Source organism: Ovis aries, chromosome 2, assembly GCF_016772045.2.
Source record: "Ovis aries strain OAR_USU_Benz2616 breed Rambouillet chromosome 2, ARS-UI_Ramb_v3.0, whole genome shotgun sequence".
Classification (NCBI taxonomy): Eukaryota; Metazoa; Chordata; class Mammalia; order Artiodactyla; family Bovidae; genus Ovis; species Ovis aries.
In genome coordinates, this window is record NC_056055.1 from 128,846,256 (window position 1) to 128,861,080 (window position 14,825).

The window sequence follows — 14,825 nt, forward strand, 5'->3', positions numbered from 1 at the left end:
CTATTTTTTCAACTGAGAAGTAATCTGGAGTTCTATTCTACCTTCAGGATAGACGAAAGTTTGTGTTCAACCAGCTATCTCTGCTTGGCAAGTGCCTTAATAAGTATGATAATACATATCAAAAAACACCATGAAAACTCAGGAACAGGGTAAGTTAAAAAAAAAAAAAATGCATGAAAGACACAGAAGGAATACCAGATTAAAGTTATTTGACAATATTGCCCAACAGTGGACAGAAGTCACCATTTTGGATATAAAATCTTTTAAGCCAGGATTTTATGTTATTTTGATATTACATCATCAAAGTAGAGCTTTATGTGTTTTTGAGACCAATGGTTAAAAATGTATTTCTGTATATTTAAGCTCATATATTCTCTCATTAGGACTTAGAGGAAGAAAACTCTACACATTTATAAGATTTCAAATGTTTTCCATTTAATAAATGATTTATTTGTACTAGTCCTTCGTAGTCAATCTTCATATTCACATTTTTATTTCAACAACAATCATCTCAGACACGCCTTCTAACAAAACTGACTTAAAATATTACGACAGGAAACTATGCCTTCAGGAGCATGTTTATTGTGTTTGAGATGATACATCAGGTGCTCTCTGAGCTACAAAGGGTAAAAGGAAATCCTCTCGTTACAAACTGACAAAGGTAAAAGGTAAAACATTTTTCACAACAGCATGAACCACATACTCAGAAATAGATCTGGGTTTAATACAAATGACATAATTCCTAATCATCTACGGCTACTTTTATAACTTCATACAGATAATGAATTAGGCTAAAATGCACTATAATATTTGGTAGACTTCAGGACCAGTATCCTTAGTACATCACAAAATACATTTTGATATCCCAAAGAAGCAAGACTTGCAAGTAGGCGTTTTAAACAGAACTAATCTACAGCTACAAAGTTCTACTCTTGATAGCATTTACCTTTTTGGGGAGTCTCCCAGTCTCCAAAGGATAAAAGCAGAGAGTAGAATCAGTATAACATATACACAGAAGTCCGTATTGTAAAGGCTATAAAGATCTGCAGCAGAGTGGGAAGAGGCCTTCTGCTCCTTCACACTGCATACAAATTATGTGAATTATGTTGCGTATCGCTTGGTCCACTGTCTGGCTATCCTGTCATGTTCTGCTCTGTTGGTCAAATACTGAGTGGCTATGCTTCCAACCAGAGGATCCGCTGGAAAAGTGGAAAGAACATTAGAAGATATTATACAGTGTCTTAACAGTTCAGTTCTAGCAGTTTGGAACTGAAATGTTGATTTTTCAGCAGCATCTTGATATATAATGGCTAATTTCTCAAAAAGAAAAATGCTTAAAATCATCTTTATATTTTAATATTCAAATTAGAAAAGCCTCTTTAAATAGTCAATAAAGCTTTTAAAATGTGTGATTTTTAAAAAATGTGTACATCTTTAATATATAAAAACTATTTTTCACCATTAGAACTATACTGAAAAATAAGTGCACCAGTATTTGTCTTTCTATGGATACTTAAAAATAAATTTTTCCAACTGCAGATCCTATGATGCAAGGCTTTTCAGAATGAAATATTTCTTTCATTCTGTACAATAATATGATTCAAATCATCCTCCTTACCTCCATTTGAAGACTTACTTGCCATTTTGTTTTAAATAATTGTCTGAGCGGGAAACTGAATCTGAGATGTAAATTTTATTGTGAGCTTGTTTTTCAAGAAGGTCCACTATGTACATGTGCTACAAAATTTGAGGCACATCAAACAGCAGCCAGTAAAATGTAAAAAAAGCTCTCTTCCTTCCTGCCTACAACTATTTAGAAGTTTCTCTTCCTGGCAAACGATTTATAGCATCTCTACCCAGAGACATTATATATATTTATAAGCATTTAGAATATTATTGCCCATTTTTCAGTGCTGTGCTTTTTTAGTTTAATGCATCTTCGAGGGTTTTCTCCATTAGTTCACAATAGAGCTGCCTCTTTAAGCCACATCCTCTATTAATGGCCATGGAGGTCGCTCACAATCCTTTGCTTTGATAAATGATGCCACAATGAATATCTTCTACACACCCCTATATATCGCTCTATCTACGGCACATATGCAGCTGCTGGGTCTAAGATAGCAGTAATAACCTTTGGTGGCTGATTAAATATTTAGGAAAAAATAAGTCGATTTCTTGACAAAATGACCACTTAGTAAGATATCACATGCGAAATCCCACGCCTAAACATTACTTTTTCAAGTCAGCTACCCACATGAAAGATTGTGTGTGGCAGTTAAGCATTTCTTAAAAGTTACACACTAACGACTTTATCCCTGAATTTTAATAATCATAATCTAGTCTAACTCTCTCATCAGTTATCATTATAATATCCACTATTACCACATCTAATAAAACTGACCATAATCCAAGAAGGATGGAAGGGAGAACAAGAAGCCCTTCACCGCTGAGCAGCTGGCTGCATGCAAGCACACGACAGCAGGGAAGGAGCAAGAGCAGAGGCCCGGGGGTCAGAAACATTGCTCTCATCAGGGGGCCTGCACAGCTCCATAATTCAGCAAACGGAGTTCAGCAATAACAGGGAGGGAGAAAATAATTACAGGGTGGAAAATCCCAAGGACAGAGGAGCCTGGTAGGCTACAGTCCATGGGGTCGCAAAGAGTTGGACACAACTGAGTGACTTCACTTACTCACTTACTTTACGCCATTAACAAGGGCTTCCCTTGTAGCTCAGTGGGTAAAGAATCTGCCTGCAGTGCAGGAGACCTGGGTTCGATCCCTGGGTTGGGAAGATCCCCTGGAGAAGGAAATGGCTACCCACTCCAGTATCCTTGCCTGGAAAATCTCATGGACAGAGGAGCCTGGTGGGCTGCAGTCCATGGGGTCACAAAGAGTCGGGCACGACTGGGCACGACTGGGCACGACTGGGCACGACTGAGTGACTTAACACTTACTTACTTATGCGATTAACAAACTAAAGGAAGTTATTGTGAAACTTTTGGTCTATTCTAATTGAAATGGCACTGATAAGCTTCTCAAAAAGTGTTTTTTGCTGATCTTTCTACCAACAGCATTTACTTCCCAAATTCACCTTAGGCCTTAAGCTGAGAAAAATGCACCCATTTTTGGAGCCTCACTGAATGTGTTAATGAAAATCTACTTACCAGGGTTGCAGTCTGTCAAAAGAGAACAAATTGACAGCAAAACCTTTGAAATAGTCAAAGCAGGACTCCAGTTGTCTTTAAGGATGTCCAGGCAGATGACTCCCTGACTATTGATGTTGCAGTGATAGATTCTGGTGCGGAAAGTAACCTAAGGGCAGCGACATTAAAAACAGATAAGCTTTATTACCAACCAAAACTCTCACCAGCAAAAATGAAGTGGAACATATTACAGATCACAGCAGATAGCATATAACTGAAGAGCTAATCAAACACTAGTTTTTGTAATAGCAAAATTAAATTATTTTATTTAATTCAGTTGCAGGAAATTTTGTTTTTATCCAGTATAGCAGGAACTACATTGCTTTTAAAACAGAGTGAGAAAAAAAATAAATAAATAAAACAGAGTGAGGTACAGCATTGGTTAAGTAAATGATACAGTAATTCAATATATATATGTGTGGGCATGTACACATACACCCCTGTTTAAAAATAGGAAATGAGGGAGAACAGAAATGTTTTGGTGCCAAAGGTGAGAGAAAGTAGTGAAGAATATTTTAAACATAAAACTAAAGTTACATTAGTAAAAAAAAAAGGCCATCAACTCATCACTAATCTCTCACCATGTGTCAAAAAATACTGCAGAAGGTTGGTGAAATCACCAGTGTTTCTATTTCTCAGACTTGGCTCACTGTCTTGTTAGAAGAAGACAGTCAAACAAAACAAGTAAGGTCTTAAACTAACAGCAGAAGTTTTATTCTTTCTCACTCGTCCAACTATAGACCTGAAGAACACTTCAAAATAAAGGAAACCATTATATCACTGAAACATGTGGGGAAAAAAGAGAATAAATCATAGAAACAAATACTGGCAAATTTCGAAACAATCAACAAACACAAATTCAGTGGTTAATTTTTAATTTAGAACTGCAAAATAGAAAAGATAGTCCCCGATCCTTGGAACTGGTAATCTCCCAAGTGGAGTCTGGGAAGAAAATGGGTAAAGCCCTCAAATGTGTATTTCCGATAAGGATGCATAATTACAAACAAGAAAGCCACCCCGGTGTAGTGGGCAAGGAGAAGGAAGAGACCACAGTCGTACCCACTTTATCCCCACTTTTACCCTCCACGGGTCCAGTTTTAGACCCCTCAGGTCAACTGGGATCCAAAGATACTAAATGCAAAAGTTCAGAAATGAACAATTTATACGTTTTAGACTGTGCTGCTTTGAGTGGCACGATGAAATCTTGCACCGTCCTGCCCTGCCTGGGTGTCCAGCATAATCCTGCCCAGTCACAGGCTACTAAGCAGCATCCTGGCTATTAGCTCAACTGCTGCAGTACTACAGTGCTTGCATTCAAGTCACCTTTATTTCATAATTGTTCCAAAGCTCAAGAGCAGTGATGCTGGCAATTCAGATCTGGAAAGAGAGGCCATGAAGTTCTTGTGTTGAGTGAAAAGATGAAAGTGTTCAATGTAGTAAAGGCAGGAAAACAAATTCTACTCTGAGGTTGCTAAGATCTACGGTAAGAATGAGACTTTTATCCATGAAATTAAAAAAAAAAAAAAAGGCGGGGGAGGAGTCGGGGGAACTTGTGCCAGTTTTGCTGCTGTACCTCACGCCGCAAAAGCTACAGCCACAGGCGCTTAGTTACAATGGAAAAGACACTCGACGCGTGCAAGATATTTTGAGAGGGACCACAATCTCGTAACATTTATTACAGTAGACTGCTTTAATTGCTCTAATTTTATTATTAGTTATTTATTTCTTACTGCGCCTAATTTATAAATTAAACTTTATCATTGGTATTTATGCATAGGAAAAAACAGCATTATAAAGAGTCTGGTATTATCTGTGATTTCAGGCATCCACTGAGGCTCTTGGAATTCTGCTTCTGAGGATAAGAAGAAACTACTGTATATAATTCTACAACTGTTCTAACACAGTACATGCTAGTTACACAGAATTCCTAAAATGTGGCTGGTAAGAAATAGGATGGGCTGAAAGTATAAAATACACACTAGATTTCAGAGACTCAATACCAAACAGAGAATGTAAAATAGGGCATTCATGATAATTCTACTGATTACATATTGAAATGACAATATTTTTGGACATGCTGGATTAAGTAAAATGTTATTACAATTAATTTCACTGTTTCTATAAAAAATGACACATGTATCCTGCATTATATTCCTATTGGCTCTGCTCTAGAATATGGGAATAACGTATGTTCGTGTCATTGACAGCTGACTATTCAATACAGAGCTTACAAAACATGATTAATATTTTGAATACTTTCAGCTTTTAAACCAATGAATAGAAAATAATTAAATTTCTATTATTCTTCAAGAAGTTCAACACCTTATCTGAACTTCAAAAATAAGCAAAACTGTAGAGAAGCAATTATATCTAAACCAAGATAACAGTAGAAGTTTTATTCTTTCTCACTCGTCCAACTATAGACCTGAAGAACGCTTCAAAATACTATATAAGACATCTTAGGGAAGAGGAAGGAATCAACATTAAAGGGCTAGAAAATAAAAATATTGAGACTTTAACAAAAAAAATTAACATGCTAAGTTAATAAACACTGTATTAACCAAAACAATGATGACAAGTCATATATACGTAACTATGATAGCCAATTTTTATTTTCATTAAAAGATGCTACAAAAAATGTGTTTTCCTTTAACAAATTATCCCTCAAATATAAAGATAATTTCATAAAAACTAAATCTTGTAAATCTTTTTCTGCTAATTTTTCTACCATGTTAAAACCAATTTCCTATATGAAAAATGAGGCAAGTAGAAACAAGTATTACTATAGATACAGTCATGAACTATTCTGCTAAGGTTTTGCTTTCCTGTATCATACAGGAAACTTAAGGACTTAAGGCAAACTAAATAGTTAATGATATGCTGGAATTTAACATGTGTCATTCTGAGTATGAATACAATCTTCAGTTTTATTAACATGAGGGTTTTGTCACTTTCTTTGATCTATCAAGAGCTACTCAACATACTGGAGAACATTAAATAAAACAATCAGTTAAAAATCTTAGATGCTGATGGGACCACTTAGCAAAGCACTCAAAAACTGACAGCTATAGCTGTGAGCAAATACCTGTAGTTGATAAGGAACCCTGCTATCTGCAATTTGAGGTAAATACCACTAGGTGGAACTGTTGTTACCTTATTCAGTGAGGGAATTTAAAAAAAATTATGTTTACACACACACATAACACGCAGCCATGTGAGCACAGGCTCTAAATGGCTATACATATTTTAAATAATGGAAGGAATGTAAGGAACTACACTGAAAAGAAAAACATTTCATGAAAGCTGGCTTAACATTTCTCTACAACATCTTGTAAGTCTAACTAGAGCATAGAAGACTCACACTTAATGCTGATGGTAGTAACTGCTGGCTGGACCATTTTACAGGGAGAAGTCCGAGGAAGAAGCATCAAGTAACTGCTATGTTTAAGACTTTAAAAATAACTGTCAGTCATTACAAGACACAACTCAACCCTTTTCACTGTTATCCACATAATTCATACTTAGCCTATCTCATTCTCTCATAATTCTCACTCAGCCTCTCTCCTTCTCATTAATGGATCATACTTACAGTGGGCACGAAATAAATGTATTAAATAGTATTAGTTCCCTCTTCTTTGCTATCAGTTTCTCTTTTTTTTTTTCCATCTATAACGATAGGGTATTCAGCAAAAAATTTCCTTATTTCCGGAAGCTGTCAAATTTACCTTTTATCCCAACAGATTTCTTAAGTAAGGTACACATGATATTTTCTCTCATACCATAATTTATTTGCTTATTGATATGCAAAGTGGCATACCTTTATTTACATTTAACACACTCTCCACTGACTGTATACAAAGCTATTTGTAAAACAGAAGTCAATTACTACCACATTTTAAAAATCGTTGGTTACAAGAGTTTCCACATAATCCATGAAAAACAGTAACTTCATCCACACATTAACTCTTATGATAACTGATTCTGGAAAAGAATAAGTATGAAAGAACGCAATTCTAGGTTCTTACCTTTGGTGGCTTAAATGGATAATCGGATGAAAATGTGATATCCAGAAAAAACACACCACCTTCATATACAGAACCTGGTGGACCAAGTATAGTCGATCTCCATTCATAAATGTTATCTCCTTTAGGCCCAGCACTATTTAAAAGAAATTAAAAATCAATGTGTGTATCTGTGATCTATGAATATTAGCATCTTAAACCAATTAAGTATCAAAGGTAAATTTGTACGAGATAAATATTAAAAAAAAAACAACCCTCAACCAACTTGTGCAGGGATGTGTGAATAAACATAGTTGGAAACAGTTCTAACTTACAGAAAAATCACAAGAACGAAGAAACTTTATCCAGAATTCCACTTTGCTCATTTGCTTTAGTCAACTCCTTTTCTCTTTCTCCATCTCCCATTTCTAAAATACACACACACAACACACAACACACACACACACACACACACACCCCATGCTTTTTTCCTAAGCCAAGTTCAATCTATCATAGTCCTTTCCTCATTAAGTATTTCAGTATCATTTCCTAAAACAACCTAATATGACTGCAATATAGTACGACTTCAATAAAAGTAAAATCTGTGCAATACCTACAATCTGCAAAATAATGTCAACTGACCCAATTATGCCTTAAAGAAAACCTCAGTTTTCCTCCAGATACAGAATCCCAGTCTTGAGATCAACCATCTATGTCCAGTGTCTTTTTTTTTAAATTTTTTTTTAGTGTGGCAAAACCAATACAATATTGTACATGTCCAGTGTCTTTAGTCTCCTTTAACACAGAGCCTTTCAGCCTTCCTTTGCCTACCACAACATTTAGCATTTTTGAAGAATACAGTTCTTATTTTAATAGAATGCTCATCACTGTGAACTTGTCTGGTGTTTCCTTACGATTATATGCAGGTAGTACATTCCTGGCTAGAAGACAACATAAGTAACGCTGTGTTCTTCCCAGGGTGTCATATCCAGAGGCACACTGGTGATGTTAATTTTCATTATCCAGATCAAGAACTATGCGACTGCAACCAAGAAGCAGTCTTTGGAAACTCAGTGTGTGTGTGTGCTCAGTTGCTTCAGGCATGTCCGACTCTGTGACCCCATGGACCAGAGCCTGCAAGGCTCCTCTGTTCATGGGATTTTTCCCAGCAAGAATACTGGAGTGGTTCACCATGCTCTCCTCTAGGCAATCTTTCTGACCCAGGGATCGAACTCGAGTCTCCTGCGTTGCAGGCGGATTCTTTACTGCTTGAACCAACAGGAGGGAAGCCTAAGACCGTGCAAGTACCCCACTCTTCACAGCATGTCTACCCTAGATTTAACATCGACTTGAGGTTCCTGGCTAAGTGAACTTTACTATGACAGTGATAAAATCATAGTTTTCCAATGTCAGCATTTCCTTCACATTTACCGGTTGGTGCTTGAACCCTCTCTTCTCCTATCTGTATGAACATGTGTATTACTGGTGAGGTCTCATGGATTCCTATCTTTTTTCCTAACCATTTAGAATTCTTCAGTTCAGTTCAGTTCAGTCGCTCAGTCGTGTCCGACTCTTTGCGACCCCATGAATCACAGCATGCCAGGCCTCCCTGTCCATCACCAACTCCCAGAGTTCACTAAAACTCACGTCCATTGAGTCAGTGATGCCATTCAGCCACCTCATCCTCTGTCGTCCCCTTTGCCTCATGCCCCCAATCCCTCCCAGCATCAGAGTCTTCCAATGAGTCAACTCTTCGCATGAGGTGGCCAAAGTACTGGAGTTTCAGCTTTAGCATTATTCCTACTGCATTTAATTATTTTGATGCTCAAATTATCCCAGATTTGGCCAATGGGAACATCTTCAAAATGACCCCTCTATCCTTATCATACGCCACCATCATTTTGGGGGAAGCATCTTCTTACTTTTTAGCATTACAGTATGTTCCAGGCTCCATCCCTGGAATCTGCTACTTCTTCAAGGGGCTCTGGTTCCCTTTAGTGAGAATGTATCTCAAGGTCTGAGTGCTAGGTGGTGTTAAATCCCGAGTACATTACATTGTGTTCAATACCATCATTTCATTTATAAACTACAATGACAGATAATTCAAATAAAATCTAAACTCACAGTAGTTTTCAAATTTACCTTACAGACTTCTATTTCTCTCTAACATTATAGACTAACTTAACTTTCTGCTCTGAAGTATATATGCTTTTCTTCTTTTAGCGACTGTCAGTTTAGAAATAATCCACATGTTTGATTTAAAATAAGTGCAAACCAACACTGATAAAGCAATGACGTTAGGACATTCAAACATACATTAAATGATCTGCTGCTGCTGCTAAGTCACTTCAGTCATGTCCGACTCTGTGTGACCCCACAGACGGCAGCCCACCAGGCTCTGCCCCCCTCCCCCCGCCCCGGGATTCTCCAGGCAAGAACGCTGGACTGGGTTGCCATTTCCTTCTCCAATGCATGAAAGTGAAAAGTGAAAGGGACGTCTCTCAGTCGTGTTGGACTCTTAGCGACCCCATGGACTGCAGCCTACCAGGCTCCTTCGTCCATGGGATTTTCCAGGCAAGAGTACTGGAGTGGGTTGCCATTCTTAATTCGGTAAAACATACACTGTAGACTGTAAACATTAAGCAAGCAATGCTATCAATAATCACTCTGAAAACAGTTCATACAGAAAGAGTGTAGAAAACTTGATGGTACAATCAAAATGTTTATCATATGTTTCAAAAACCTATTTTAAAGGTAGATATACATGAACTATAAAATCTTACTATTATGGCCTATTTACAGAAGATATATTTTTGAAAAACATTATTTCTAAGTCTGAAGTATATACAACTGAAACTAATTACAGTAATGGCTCATTGTTCGGTAATCATTTGAGAATCAGGTATACTCCCTAAGGGAATTTTTGCTCTAACTAAAAAGATACAAAATGAAGTACCAGTTTTGTTTATAAAAAGAAGACAGTTTAACCTGATTCAATGACATTTCCTTTTCTAAGTTAATTTTTCCCTTGATGACTCAAAGTAATCATTATAAAACTATAGTGTAAGACTTTTACAGTACAGCTGCTTTACTAAGCTGCTTCTAAACCATACAAGTCCTCCACACACTGACAACAATAATCACAATGATAAAAGCAGCAACTAATGTTTACTTCATAAGAAGCCAACCATTTTTCAAAGCACTACAGTACACATCTCACTGAATTCTCCTTAAGAAGCTATATAACATACTACTATTAGATCACTATTTTTTAGATGAGGAAACTAAAGTTCAGAGAGTTAAATAACTTTCCATATATCCCACAGCTACAAAACATTCTGATAGAATTTGGACGAAATCTGAATAACTCTATTGACCTCAATGGTTTTTTTTTGTTTTTTGTTTTTTTTTAGGATTCACTGAGACAAATATTTATTAGGTACTTTGATCCACACATTTTCACACTTTCCCTATGAGCTTTTCCTAAAATAAAACGTCAAACTTCTTTTAATTGTCCAGTGGTTTCAGTTTGGTAGTCTATGATTTTACATTTGATTCTTTTGGGTCGCTGTCACGCTCACTTGCTTTTCGCAGACATTCATTCTCCCTACACAGACTTTCAAGCTGAGCCTCTTCTCTCCCATGATTCTGGACTAGAGAAGATCCCTGTAGTGCCAACTATACGTTCTGCTATATGTATATTTCTTCTTACCATTTATGTGCTACTGTGTATAATTTAATCTTCAGTCAAATTTCCCAAATATTTGGGGAGCAATATAAGAAAAGCTATTCTCCAAAGAAACTGAATGAATATCCTCAGTGATACTCTGGTTTTTGGCAGAATTATGTTATGCTTGAGATGGCTGGGGATTACTATACTTTAGCGATTCACAGAATTTCAGCATGAAAAGGATCTGGTTGACGCTCAACCCCTCCTTTTACATTTGAAGAAACCAATTCACAAAAAGTAAGTCATCCATCTCAAATCCTCTCTTCCAGGTGGTGGAAGAGCTGGGACTCCCACAGCAAATTCTTGGTTCTTTAATTTGCTTTCTTCTCAGTTGCGCTATTTCTGCTACAAGACACTAAGGATCCGGCTATGGCAGCAGGGTATGAAATGTGGTTTTCCCCACTGTCTTGGTGGAGCAGGAAGTGGCAGCCCACTCCCGTGTTCTTGCCTGGAGAACCCCAGGGACAGGGGAGCCTGGTGGGCTGCCGTCTATGGGGTCGCACAGAGTCAGACACGACTGAAGGGACTTAGCAGCAGCAGCAGCCACTGTCTTGGAGTAGACCTAGCAGGGCTGTAGCGCATGGTTGTGTTCTAAGAACACCTAGCCTAAGGTGCAGGACTTAAAAGAGATGTGGGTTCGATCGCTGGGTTGGGAAGATGCCCTGGAAAAGGAGCCTGGTGGGCTACAGTCCATGAGGTCACAAACAGTCAGATACAACTGCAGCAACTTAGCACAGCACAAGGTGAGTTAGGGCTAAAGTTTAGCCCCTGTTGGCTGCCCTATCTGGAATAACTTTCTCAAAGGTGCTACCTGCTAACCAAGATGTGGGTTAGCGGGGAGGTAGATGGACGGGAGGCGGGAGGGAGGTGGCGGGGGTGTGCTGGATATACGACTGACTTCAATCTAATTCAACCACAACATTTTACAGGCTAGTAGCTGACCTGCCACCGAGGTGTCATAACTGAGTAGATAAGGGGTGCTTGCTAAACGCTGGCCATCGCAAGACAGGTCCACTAGTTCTTAGTCTCTCTTTTCCAAAAAGAACAACACTCCAACAATTCTATACTCCATCCTGGGGCATCAGTTTTTCCCTCTGGTGAATCATGCCCACAAGAAGACTAAGATGCCACTTCCTGAATCTTTGAGCTAACCTTGATTCCTCTACCGCTTCCAGCTCTCATTTCAGTCACCCCTAACAGGCTCTTATCCCACCACCACAACCCCACTGGAACAGCTCTCATCCAAGGTCACTAGTGACCTCATCCCTGCTCTGATTGCTCATTTCTCAATCTTCATCGTATAGACACAGTCAGTCACTTCTTCCTCCTTGATATGCTTTCTCTGCTTCATTGTACTTACTGGTTTTCCTCCTAACTTTCTTGGCCCCTCCTTCTCAATCACTAAATGCCATTATCACTATGGCAATCACTACTGCCATTCCTTGTCTCCCTAACTTCTAAATATTGCCAGTCCTTCAGAGCTCAGTCCTTAAACTTCTTCTCCTTTCTACGAACATATACTCTTTGGTTGATCTCCTGCTATTTTATGGCTTCCGATAGCAACAGTAAGCTCTGAACATTTCTATACTGATTTTCAGGGCTATAAATCTAAATGCCTACTGAACAGTCTTTACTTTGAAATCTAATATTTTGAATCCAATAATTCTGAAAAGTTTAACATGCCCCAAATTGAATCCCTGATCCCGATTCCTCTTACAAGTTTCCCTACTTTTGCCTACTCAGAGCAAACGCCTAGACCTCACCCTTGACAGCACTCATCTCTATCCCACATCTGTAAATTCCACTGGTTTTATCTTCAAAACATACCTCAAATTCTACTACTTCTCCGGATCACCTCCACCTTGACTGAAAACACCAGCATCCTTTGGCAGCTTAACTACAGTAGCCTCCTTGTTTCCCTGTGGGACCCTAACCCCACCACGGTAGTCCATTGTCAAAGACAACCAGACAGCGTGATAGTAAATCAGCTCACATAACTGTGGTCAAAACCCTCCATGATAATAAGGCTTCCCTTCTTATTCTGTGTTAAAGTTCTATGACCTAAAGGCACTGTATCATTTGCTGCTATCCTTTTCATCTGCTCCTCTTTTCCCTGTTCAGCTGGCTATACAACTTTCTTCAACATATACTGTACATATCCACCTTGGGGCCTCTGCACCAGTGTCCCTCTGCCTGGAACGCTCTTCCTCAAATATGCACATGGTTTGTGCTCCACCACCTCAAGGTCTTTGTTGACTCAAACCCCACCTTCTCAGTGAGGCTTTTCTTGGCCGCTCTCATCTAAACGCCACACACAATCACACATGTCATCCTCTTCCTATTTTTTCCCATAACACCAATCAGCCTCTAACGTGTATTTTATCTATTCCTCTCACTTACTATTTATTGGTCTATCTCCCACTAGAATATAAGCTCCATGAGGCTGCAAGATGTGAACCAGGCTCTTTAACTTACAGTGGGCTGGGCTGTTTATGCCCTGAAAAGCGGATGTATTTTAATCATTCAAAGTGACTAGAGTGTTATGCGATCTGCCCAATCGGAGATGAAAGGGAGATCTTAGAGCATGTTTAATGGCAAGGGAAAGGAGAAAGTGAAAAAGGAGCTTTTTCTTTATACAGGCATCCCCTGCTTTTTAAAAATTCACTTTATGCCATTCTCATGCCACTTTACGCCTGCTCTTATGAAAGACCTGCTTGTTTTCATCAACCAAAAGAGACATGAAGAAGATCTTTGCTTTTGCAAAAAAAGGTGAGAGGTGAAAATAGCGACCAGTCTTCACTTGCATTTAACACGGAGGCGGCGCGTCCTGAGCAAGAGAGCAGCACCAACAGCCTCCTCCCTGGGAACTGCACCCTGCATCTCAGCGTCAAGCTGCCGCAGCTCTGATCTGCGTGTCTGTGGGCATCTGTGCTTCATTTTTCACTTGACGTCATTTAGGCTTACCAAAGGTTTCCTAGGAGCACTCTACTTTCAGATAATGGGGTAAACCTGAATTAACTTCGGAAGAAAAGGTTCATTTACTTAAGTAATTTACTGACACAGCAAAAGTAAAATCCATTTCAGTTCTGAGTCGAATTATGCAAAAGTAGAGACAAAATGAACAGGAACTTTGTTTACTGAAATCTCACTATTTGCTAACACCGAAAAAGAAAGATGAATTGTTAAATTCCATAATTAAGGACTTAAACTTGTTTAAATACTATTAAGAAAATGAGAAGCACTTTTATTTCACTGTTTTCTCCTTTCCTCCCTTTAAATACCATGTTTCCCATAAGTTACCACATCTCCTACACAAAACAAACACAAGTAAAAAGCAGGGAGAAAGCTAAGACAGCGTGACAAACTCGCACCTGGGAATGTTCTGTCGCCAGCTGTTCTTACTGTTAACGACTGACATTATTTTAAACATTAGCAGCAGGAAGACTGATCTTAGCAAAATCCATTTCCTCATCGCTTGAGTATTAATTCAGCAACTACTGTTACTACAAGGGTCATAAACAGTAGTAGCCTCCACAGAACTGGAGTGCCCCAGAAGAAATTTCAAATGCTTAATATCAGATTCAATTTTATACATATCCTTTTTTAAAAAACACAATTCTTTTATCCACACAGCCTTTTAATTCCATACAAAGCCAAATGCAAAGATCTGCACTAAAATCTGTATGGTTTCTATCCCTACGGCAATCTTAAAATAGTCTTAGCCTATCAGCAATGACAGAAGACGGACATAACTATGAAAACTAGTACAATGGTGAGCGTCCCATTTTAAACCATTAAACTGCTAAAATAAATATACCTGCATGTAGTACACACTTAAAATTTAAAAATTATTAATACAAGTTCTTACTTAAGCATGGGTTTAATTTTATG

General features: G+C 38.3%; 1 protein-coding gene across 5 annotated transcripts in view; it reads right to left on the reverse strand.

Moving 5' to 3' along the window:
- Window positions 1–560: 560 nt before the first annotated feature.
- Window positions 561–14,825, reverse strand: part of UBE2E3 (ubiquitin conjugating enzyme E2 E3) — a 94,456-nt gene continuing 80,191 nt past the window's right edge. For all 5 annotated transcript variants that reach the window (XM_060411092.1, XM_027964786.2, XM_012132205.5 and 2 more), the window contains exons 4-6: window positions 7,229–7,361; window positions 3,165–3,312; window positions 561–1,199 (exon numbers count right to left, since the gene is read on the reverse strand). In XM_060411092.1, the coding sequence (XP_060267075.1) occupies window positions 1,102–1,199; window positions 3,165–3,312; window positions 7,229–7,361 (379 nt within the window). In that variant the 3' untranslated portion in view covers window positions 561–1,101. The remainder of the gene's footprint in view (window positions 1,200–3,164; window positions 3,313–7,228; window positions 7,362–14,825) is intronic.